Source organism: Carya illinoinensis, chromosome 4 (assembly GCF_018687715.1).
Source record: "Carya illinoinensis cultivar Pawnee chromosome 4, C.illinoinensisPawnee_v1, whole genome shotgun sequence".
Lineage (NCBI taxonomy): Eukaryota > Viridiplantae > Streptophyta > Magnoliopsida > Fagales > Juglandaceae > Carya > Carya illinoinensis.
In genome coordinates, this window is record NC_056755.1 from 8,544,552 (window position 1) to 8,555,220 (window position 10,669).

The following is a 10,669-nucleotide window of genomic DNA, read 5'->3' on the forward strand; positions in this document are numbered from 1 at the left end:
GAGTTTTAATAAACCTAACAGCGAAGAAAAGAATGGCAATTAAACAGAGTTAAGGGAGCAAGCGCCAAGCAATACCTATCCATCCTTTGATCAGAAGTAATACTAATATCCTAAAACTAGACGATCCATTTACCACACCCACATAGTATATATAGCTTTCCACCCACAAATCACCTCAAAAAATAAATTTGGGTTCATGCATAAAACTCCAAGAACGTACGACCCATTGATCCTGATCCATCTTATCTTTCATTTTTTTCTATTTCTATTAAACAAGATTCAGTCATTACAACTCGCTCTTTCTCATTTGCTAACTGAGGGAAAGAGTAGACACAGAGAGAACGGGAGAGATGAAGGAAGAGAAGGTTGGGGTGATGTTGCTGCTGGTGTTTGCGCTGAGTTTATGCGAGATAACGTCGTCATCAGGTTCTTACTTTGATCAGCAGCAGCAGTACCATCATAGGAGGAAGTCTATGCTACCAACGGAAGCGACGTCGTCACTGATGCTCAATCGAGCTGGTTCCTCCATTGTGCTCCCTGTTGACGGGAACGTGTATCCTAATGGGTACGTACATAATTCCTATATAATTCTTCCCCACTTTCAGAATTTTCCATTTAATGTGTCGACTCTAAACCCATATCCTGCAATCTGTTGAATTTAACGCTTTTCTGATGTTTTGTGCAGGTTCTATAACGTTACCCTCAACGTAGGACAGCCATCAAAGCCATACTTCCTTGATCCTGATACCGGCAGTGACCTCACATGGCTCCAGTGCGAGCCCTGTACTCATTGCACTGAGGTACATGCTCATGACAAGTCCTCTATGCTCTTTTCTTGTAAAAAATGACTTCTTTGTAGCTTTTTCATTCAGCATGCACAAGTTTTATTACTGTCATGACCCACAAGGGCATCAAGTGGAGAGGGGGTTTAATTTGTGGTCGCTAATGCTTATTAAAATTATGGAAATATAAAAGAACTAGAAGAGAGGAAATTTTCATATCATGGAATAACTTGCATGTAACACCAGAACTGTGTGCCAATTTGAGCATTTTTTCTTGATTACTACGGATATGATTCAGTATACATTGTTAACATGGATTGCTTCCAACAACTGGCCTCGAATATGAGATCTAAACAAATGTTTTTGAAAGTAATTATATATATATAAATATTATACTCTATGTTAAATATTTTTATTTTAACATCATCACCGCCTTCTCTATTTCTTGTCTTTAAAAGTTTCATATTATCCAGGATGCAATATTGTTTTAAATGCCGTGCATCTTTGCAAGTAAATAGTTCTTAACAACAGCAAATTCATGTTATTTTTCTGCTTTTTTTGTAGGCTCCCCATCCACCTTACAGGCACACTAACAACCTGGTAGCCTGTAAGGACCCTCTTTGTAAATCCTTGCACCCAACCGATGACTACAAATGTGAAACCCCAGAACAATGTGACTATGACATTGCTTATGCAGATGGTGTTTCATCCATGGGGTTCCTTGTCAAGGATTTGTTTTCCCTCAACTTAACAAATGGAGGATTCCTTAGACCTCATCTAGCCCTTGGGTTGTTACTCTAATTGCTTTGTTGATCTCATTTGTTTTCAGTCTCTTAATTTTTCAATTTTCTTGAAGTAATATTGGAGAATCACGCCTTTAAATGGAATTTTTTGTTGCAAGCCTTTCACGTTAACTTTTTTTCCAACTGTTCTTATACTAAGTTGCAAATTATGATGTGAAAGGTGCTCAAGGACAAATGACACTTCCAAATATTAACTAATTTTGAATCGCATGTTTAATCTTTATAACTGTATTTCCATATGTGACTTTTATCCAAGTTCTGAGTTCTTATAGTCTATGATGGCTCTTTTCAACTCAACACCAAAACAAAGGGGAGTAAATTTCAGCTCCTAAAATCAGGCAGCTATCTTGATAAAAACAGAGAAATGTAGCACCAGCAGTAAACTGCAAGCAAATTTTCTGTTCATGTTTTCCTGGTTCATGTAATAATGGTTGTTTAGAATTCAGGGATGGTGTAACTGGAATAAATGTAGAAGTTTAGGCTAAAATTCATTTGGTATGCTATTTCTGGCTATGTTTTGACATAATAACCAATCATGACATCATGCTAAATTATTTTGTCTCTTCTAACCATTCTAACTATCCGCACTATGTCTTCAAGTGCACCCCATACATGATAAATCACAAGCCTGATGTGATCCAGACATGTAGTTTTTAAAGGTATATTTGGATGGTGGATCTTGATTATAACCAAGTGTTACCAGATGCTAAATGAGAAGTATTCTTATCCTACTATTCAGGTGTACGATATGTAATTCATGTAAGCACAAATCATGAGTTTTATGAGTTGCTTCTGAAAACTGTGATTATAGTGTTCTGAATTTATTGTCTACAGATGTGGATATGATCAGAGTCCCAGTCTATTTTCTCATCCCTCTGACGGAATACTTGGCCTTGGAAAGGGAAAGTCCAGCATTATATCACAACTTAGCGGGCAGGGTTTGGTGAGAAATGTCGTTGGACATTGTTTAAGTGACCGAGGTGGAGGATATTTCTTCTTTGGGAATGACCTTTATGATGCTTCACGTGTGGTTTGGACATCAATGTCACGTGATCATCCGTAATTAGCCCTTCTGGATCACCTCTGTTCAATTTACAAACTCCTCATTATATTTCATCTTTTCTTCTTCTTATAGCACTCTTTGTGATATATGTCAGCGAACATTACTCACCGGGGTTGGCAGAACTGATATTTGGAGGGAAGCCTACTGGAATTAGAAATTTACCTGTAGTTTTCGATAGTGGGAGCTCCTACACCTACCTAACTTCCAAGGCTTACGAAGCAGTAACTTCTTTGGTGAGTGAAATCTGTATCTTTCTCCAATCTTTTAGAGCTAAAATAACACCCAGTGTTCATATTAATGATGTGGATTAGGCTATAGTTTATCTCTTACATCTAATCTTTTCAAGAATTGCTGAATTACTTGCACAATTCCTGAATGCTAATAGAGAATAGATGCTTCGTCTCCTCTTAAATCATATGGTTGTGTTGGACTCACACTGGTGCTATATTTCTATTTACCATTTACCAAATCATTCCCAAGATTTTGCTACCATAGTTGTTGTTCTTACTAAAAAAGCTAGTTTTACATTAAACATCGGTAAAAATCTTTTTTTTTTTTTGCTTATGTGATGTTGTAGGTGAAGAGAGAATTACCTAGAAAGCACTTCAAAGAAGCATTGGATGACAAGACTCTCCCATACTGTTGGAGGGGTCGAAGACCATTCAAAAGAGTAGAGGATGTGGAGAAATACTTCAAGCCCTTGGCATTGAGCTTTGCCAATGGTGGGAAAGCTAAACCTTTTGTAATCCCCCCAGAAGCTTATCTGATTATCTCAGTAAGTCCCACCTTTATTTTCTCCTTTGTTCTTTTCGATCTATGTCTCAGTTGCAAGCAAGGCACTATGTATCAAAACACTCAAACAACATGTTTATTGCAGTCTAAGGGTAACGTGTGCTTGGGAATTCTAAATGCAACAGAAGTAGGGCAGAGTCTGAACATCATTGGAGGTAATTGTTAGTCATTAAGTCATGGAGCATTACCACAAACATAAAATCAAACATCCCCATACTTAAACGTTTTTTATTGGTTTTTTTTTTGGACAGATATATCAATGCTGGGGAAGATGGTGGTCTATGACAATGAGCAGGAGTTGATTGGATGGATGTCTGACAAGTGTGATCGGCTTCCAAAACCTAAAACTGTTAGCAAGTGGTTAAAATAATGAGTCAATTTCTCATTATTATCACACCTGTAAATATTTAAGAAAATAATGACTTGTACTAGTTTATGTATATCGTGAAAAGGGTAGAAGGTTTTACCTTTTAACGTTAATAATTTACAGATATGGTTGTTGATTAATTCAATAAAATTTACCATCATGCAGTTCTGCTTTAAACTTGGGAAAACTTTTCAAGGAGTGGGAAAGAATGTTCCAAGAATTTCCCCCATATATCAACTGAAACAGCTCTCATGCATACATATTTACTTTTTATTTTGAAGTTCTTGTCACTCTAGTTCTTGACTTCTTCATTTTTATTTTTATTTTTATTTTTATATTATTATTTACTTTTAACCAATACAATCAAAACCTGGTTGAGATTCAAAAACAAACATCTCAGTATAAAGTGCACTTTTGTTGTAGTCCAACTTTAAATTGTCTTAAAAATGGCCCTACCGGTATTATTATTATTTTGGCATCAAAGTCGAGAAAATGTAATGAGCTCAACAAGCCAGCTTAACATTTTTACACGTATATTTTTTCCTTTACTTTGTATCAAGCACGTTGGGGGTGTTTGTTTGAATTCCCCTCCTCCATTGTTTGTATTTTACTGTGTGTATATATATATTCACAAGAACATTTTACAAAAATACATTTCATTTAAAACATGATGTTGGAAAAAGTTGCGGAAAGAATTGCATGTGCATCATTTTCTTAAAGATGTAATACTAAGATGTCATATGACTCATTTTTGCACCAGTGCTACGAGGACAAAAGTAAATTTATATACTGACGTAGTTTCATATGATACGTTAGATGTAATTAACAAGAAAAATAATTTTACAACATATCATAACACATAAAATTAAGTAAATTTAATTTTGTTAAATACATTTCTCCTTTTGCATCTACCCATACAGAAATAATCTCAAAAGGCTGAACTGGGTTCATGCACAAACGCAAAGAATGCACAATTGATTGACCGTTCCCAGTCTCTTTCAGTCATTTTGTCGAACATGTAGTTCATTCATTACAACTTCTCTCCATTCATTTGCCAATTGAGGGGCAGAAAACAAAACTAAAACACGCACAGAGAAAGATGAAGAAAGAGAACGTTGGGGTGATGCTGCTGCTGCAAGTGCTGGTGTGTGTATTGTGTTTATGATGATAGGAGGAAGTCTATGCTTCCGGCGGAAGCAACATCGTCACTGGTGCTCAACCGAGTTGGATCCTCCATTGTTTTCGCCGTTTTTGGGAACGTGTATCCTATCGGGTACGTACGTACTTCTACAACTTCTTGCCCACTTATATAGTGTTTTCCAGGTTAAGACACAATCTATTGAATGTAGCGCTTTAGTATCGTATTTGGCGGTATCTACAACGTTACCCTCAACATAGGCCAGCCATCAAAGCCATATTTTCTTGATCCTGATACTGGTGGCGACCTCATATGGCTCCAGTGTGACACTCCCTGCGTGCAGTGCATCGAGGTAAATTGTCATGACCGGTTTTCCGTGTTCTTTCTCGTAAAAGTGAATTCTATATAGCTTTTTCATCAAACAAGCATAAGCTTATTTGTTGTGGTACCCCAAATCATCAAGTCCCCATATTGGTATATGAATTATATGTGAAGGTTGTTGTCAAGTCTGCACGAGATATTTACAGGGTATAATGGAGCTTTATGAGCGTACACTGTTGTTTTAATTACAAATTTGGCTAATCTTTTTAAACTAAAACTCAAATGTGTACTATTAGAGCCCGGCCTAGTAAGGCCATGGGACCATGTAAGTTTCTAGAATACAAGTCTAATTCTTCAAGCTTTTCATAGATTATTATATTGTCAAATTGTGCAATAATCACTTGCTGTGTTTCTTTGCGTTTCTTATTGCTCATATATGTAAGACATGTTAGTAGTTATTAATTAACGACGAAAAATTCATTCTAATTTTTTTGGTAGGCCCCTAATCCACTTTACAGGCCTATTAACAATGCGATAATCTGTAACGACCCTCTTTGTAAATTGTTGCACCCAACGGGTGACCACAAATGTGAAAACCCAGAACAACAATGCAACTATGAGGTTCAGTTTGGGGATGGTGGTCCATCCCTACGTGCCCTTGTCAAGGATGTTTTCTACCTGAACTCTGTGGATGGAATTCAACTTAAACCCCGTCTGGCCCTTGGGTTGGTGATTTTTGTTTACTTTCTTGATCTCAAATACTTTTGTTTATTCTTAATTTTAATTTTTTTTAAAGTGATCTCAGAGAATCATGTCTTTGAATGGAATTGCCGTAGTACACCTTAGAATTGTTCTTATACAAAGATGCAAATTATGATAGGGGAAGAACTTGAGACCAAGGACACTTCCAACTGGTAACTGTAACGATTTGATCCATATAGTCTTTGACCTCTACAAGACTGATGGTTCTTTCAACTCCACGCTAACACAGGGTTAAAGAAAAGGTTTCCTACAACTCCAAAAAAGCAGGAACCAATCTGCTTATTGTTGACCCAATAATTGCTTGGAGCTCTCATCTAGGAAAAACTATATGAGAGAGGGAAATGTAATTGGACAGCTAATGGCAGGAAAAAAAAAGTGTTTCCCTGGTAGTGCTACCCATCAATGGGTCAGGTTGTTCACAATTGCCGTAAGGTAACCATGAATTAAATTTTTCTGAGTTGTTTTGTCTCATCTAACTGACCTGACTCTGCCACCTATATCTTCAAATGGACCCATGTAAGATAGATGACAAACCGTATGTGATCCTGACATCTAATTTTGAACGGTATAGCCACCTGGATGTTGATAATAACCTAGTGTTACCAGATCCCGATAAGAAGGGCTCTTCTCTGCTATTCAGGTGCACCATATGTGATTTACATGAGAACAAATAATCATTAGTTTCATGAGTTGCTTCTGTACACTGATATTATTGTGTTCTGAATTTGTTGTCTACAGCTGTGGATATGATCAGATTCCAGGTCAATGATTCATTGCGAAATTCAGTTACCATAACTGTTGTTACTGCAGCAGTTTTAAAACTACTTCTTCAGCTATAGGTTTACATTAAAAATTTGTAAAAAAATCATGTTGCTTATGTGATGTATGTAGGTGAAGAAGGAATTAACTGGAAGAGAAGCATTGGATGACAAGACTCTCCCTCTCTGTTGGAGAGGTCGAATGCCATTCCAAAGCCTTCAAGATGTCAGGAAATACTTCAAGCCCTTAGCATTGAGCTTCACCAATGGTGGGAAAGCTAAAATTCAGCTTGAACTCCCCCCAGATGCATATTTGATAATCTCGATAAGTCCTGCGTTTATTCTCTCCATAGTTCTTTTTCATTCTCTTTCAGAATGCTGACGACTATTACAGAAGCCCGAGGGGAATGTTTGCTTGGGAATTCTAGACGGAACAGAAGCAGGGCAGAGTCTGAACATCATTAGACGTAATGGTTGATACATCAGGTCATGGAGCATTACCCCAGTCTCCAGACATAAAATTGAACATCTCAACACTTAATTAACAACCCCCTTGGCCTGCTGCGCGGAGGATGCTTCCATTTTTTGTTTTCTTTTCTTTTAAAGACATTTCAATGCAAGACAAGATCTATAACAACGAGAAGCAGTTGATTGGATGGGACCCGCTTCCCTACAAACTAGATCGGCTTCCAACGTCTAAAAGTGTTGCGTAAAATTCAAACCGGTGCAATGGGGATCTTTCCATTTTTTGCTTTATGCTTTATGTTTTTAGTTTACAGATATTTCCATGCAAGATGAGATGGGTGATCTATGATAGTAATGAGTTAAACTTCACATACAATTGTGAATTCGCCTTGGGTAGCATCAAAGACATCCTTAAGAGCTATTGTATACAAGAAAATAGTTGAATTTTGTTTCATCTCTGTATAGAATTCCAACAAATAATGCTTTTGAACTCCTATTTATATTGCGTGCATGCACTCCCTGATCATCAGCCCCCTCATTTGAGTACTTGCGGAGTTTTTCTCAGCTTTTGGTAGTGTTAGGGTTGATTTTTGTCCTAGACCCTTGAGGACCCTCAAAACCCAGGCCCACCAAGGGGGTTTCACTAGAGGACGAAATAGGAAGAAGTGAGGGAGTATGGAAATTGGAAAGGGAAAGGGAGGGAAGAAAGTAGTGTCAAGAATGTAAATGATAGGGGAAAGGACGTGAGGTGAGTTGATGTGACATAAAGAATGGAAAGAAAGAGATAAAAGGAGATGGGGCAGACGACTTGGAGGACCTTTTGGATCTTTGGGAGGACTTCTTCTAGATCTTAGGGGGAGACTTTTGGAGGGACTCTTAGCCAGACCCCTTAAAGTCTTTCCTGGCAGACTTCTTCAACTTCCAAACTTGGCTTCCAATGACATAGTTCAAACCAGTAGAGTGATTTGCAAATCGGTTGTGCATGAGGATGAAAGATCCTGAGAGACTGTAAATAAAACTTATATAGTGGATTCTCTCCTCCCCAACCCCATGGACGTAAGCCTAGTGTCGAATCACATAAATTTGTATGTCTACTTCTCTCTATTTTCCTTGCATTCCTATACTATTCACCTCTATGGTCATACGTATGGACTCCGTACAGCCACACCAAACCAGCCAGAGACTTGCAACACCTCGTCCTAGCCTAGCTCAACTGGGCCTGCATATCATGAAACCAGGCCCAACTCTGCTATTAGCATGTCGACCCAAGATAGAGTGAAGAGCCAGACTAGCTGAGTAGCTCAGCCTAAGGGCGTACGAAACACGACTTTAACAGATAGCATAAAAATTTAATTCTAGATTGCAATGTTCATAACTTGATGTCGATTGTATCTGTTACGTACCCTGCCTAGCCTAGTTCCTATCTCCTCCCTCTTTTATTATAATAATTCTTCATTCAAATCCATCAGCTTTTCAATTCCTTCAACCCAAAGGTCAATCTTCAATCTCCAACCACCAACTAACAAAAAGAGAGAACGCATCAGCAATTTCTTTTTAGAAATTTCAATATATATTTGCTACGATTTTCAAGAGTTGAAAGATTCGACAATTCTCCTACATGGGTCGACACATATTAACACAGAAGATCTAACACGTCCGGTTGAGAGATCACATTGGATCTCTTTCGCACGTGCACAAACTCAGACAAAGATTGTCTGGTTCCACCATGGAACTGTACTACTGTATAGAACAATAAAACGAATCAACATATTTTTTGGGGCCGCCCACATTTTGGAGGGTCCCAATTCATCTAAATAGATCTCAACCATTAGGTTAAAATGGCTTCTGCAGGTACATGGACATGTCCAGAAGAGGTGAGAGCTGGTCCATTTGGTACTGAACTTGAGACGCAAAAGGGTCCTCTGCAAACCCATCCATGAAATTGAACTGAAGATTATCAAAATAATTGAAGCCACTCTCCATCTCGCTCTGGACCTCTTTCTCCCACGTCACGTCCGGCGACACCACCTGTTCCGAGCTGCTCGACTCCGTGTGCAACCTCGGCGCCGAATCCGACGTCGTCTCCGTGTGTAATTGGTAGTTACCGATCATCGGTGACGGTGCTATGTTCTGCCCGGCCGGCATCATAATTTTTGGTTTCTGCTCCTCGACTTCCGGGAAACTTGCCATCTTTTGCTCCGTCGTAGTATAGCTTTTCTCCACTGTGCCTCTCTTGTTGTAGATTCGACATAAGACCCAATCGTCAAGCTGCAATGGAACCCAAAACAACAAATTAGGCCAAAATTTAGGAACAAAAAAAGATCTCTACGTCTTCAACTCTCTCAGTTTTTTGTCGCAGTTTGATAAGGAGAAGAAGATGTACCCTGGAGTTGTTTTTCTTTCCGGCAGACCTATCTACATTTGCAAGGCGGTATTCGTGCATGATCCAGTTGGTTTTGACTCCTTTGGGGGCTTTGCCGGCATAGAAAACAAGTGCTTTCTTGATTCCCAAGGGCTTCGGCTTGCCAATGGGCTTGTCGGCTCCGGTCGCCTTCCAGTACCCGTTTCCAGCAGCCCGGTTCGGTCGGGAACCGTTTGGGTATTTCCTGTCCCTTGGGGAGAAGAAATACCACTCCTTTTCACCGTACAGAGCAAGTTCTGCACAAATCAACAAAAACAAAAAAAAAAAAAATTAAACGAAAATAAAAATCGAGAGAGAAATACGCAACAAACTCAATCCATAATTCAGCAACTTTCATTTAACCCAGTCTTTATTTTTTTAAGAAAAATTAGTTTTTTACTATTATTATCTGCAAGCAAAACTAAAACTGAAAAATTGAGCAAGTTCTTTTCAAATTCAGCCAACCCAGTTACCAAAACTGAAAAAGGCATCCAAAATTTCTGGGATTGGATCAGAAAATTCATAAAAAGAAGAGGGTTACTCAGTGAAAAGGGGGATAAATAATCCCATAACCATCCATAGAAAGAAACTGAACAATTGAAGTGAGATTAAGCTTGACCCAAGACGCAAAAGTGGAAGTGAAATTAAGACATACCTGGGAGCTGCCATGGATCAAACTTGTAGAGATCGATCTCCCTAATAATAGGAACTGCGAGAGGCAGAGACGCACATTTCCTACAGAGATAATGATTCACCAACTCCAGATCAGTGGGGTGAAATCTGAAACCTGGTGGTAACTGTAGCTCACTCGTCATTCACTTTTCCGATCCCCTCGAGCTTCGCTTTCTACTTCTTCCTTTCTTCTTCTTCTTCTGGAAGTAAACTTAACCTATCAACAAGCTCTCTCCTTCTTCTCTTCTCTCTCTCGTTCTCTCTCACTCTGTGTTTCCAAAATTGTCGCCCTTCGTTGTTTCGTCTTCCGGATAATCTGAGAGTGCAGAGTAAATGAGGAAGCCG

The 10,669-nt window shown here is 38.7% G+C and overlaps 3 protein-coding genes across 4 annotated transcripts; 2 read left to right on the forward strand and 1 right to left on the reverse strand.

Annotated features, from left to right (window-relative positions):
• On the forward strand, window positions 1-3,971 carry LOC122307264 (aspartic proteinase Asp1-like). Of its 2 annotated transcripts, XM_043120030.1 has the most exons (8): window positions 14-565; window positions 686-800; window positions 1,347-1,570; window positions 2,420-2,644; window positions 2,743-2,881; window positions 3,226-3,423; window positions 3,526-3,595; window positions 3,692-3,971. In XM_043120030.1, the coding sequence occupies exons 1-8, from the start codon at window positions 351-353 to the stop codon at window positions 3,808-3,810; spliced, it is 1,305 nt and encodes a 434-aa protein (XP_042975964.1). In that variant the 5' UTR covers window positions 14-350; the 3' UTR covers window positions 3,811-3,971. The 2 variants fall into 2 exon arrangements, with proteins under 2 accessions (XP_042975963.1, XP_042975964.1); XM_043120029.1 differs by having other exon boundaries at window positions 1-565; window positions 3,226-3,595.
• Window positions 3,972-4,253: 282 nt separating this feature from the next.
• On the forward strand, window positions 4,254-7,709 carry LOC122306221 (aspartyl protease APCB1-like). Its single transcript, XM_043118657.1, has 4 exons — window positions 4,254-4,265; window positions 4,979-5,080; window positions 5,157-5,297; window positions 6,920-7,709. The coding sequence occupies exons 1-4, from the start codon at window positions 4,254-4,256 to the stop codon at window positions 7,166-7,168; spliced, it is 504 nt and encodes a 167-aa protein (XP_042974591.1). The 3' UTR covers window positions 7,169-7,709.
• A 1,089-nt stretch (window positions 7,710-8,798) lies between these two features.
• On the reverse strand, window positions 8,799-10,669 carry LOC122307265 (NAC domain-containing protein 2-like). The gene is made up of 3 exons (XM_043120031.1): window positions 10,308-10,669; window positions 9,635-9,909; window positions 8,799-9,519 (listed from the first exon to the last, which is right to left on the reverse strand). Exons 1-3 carry the CDS (start codon window positions 10,465-10,467, stop codon window positions 9,085-9,087), a joined length of 870 nt encoding a protein of 289 aa, XP_042975965.1. The 5' UTR covers window positions 10,468-10,669; the 3' UTR covers window positions 8,799-9,084.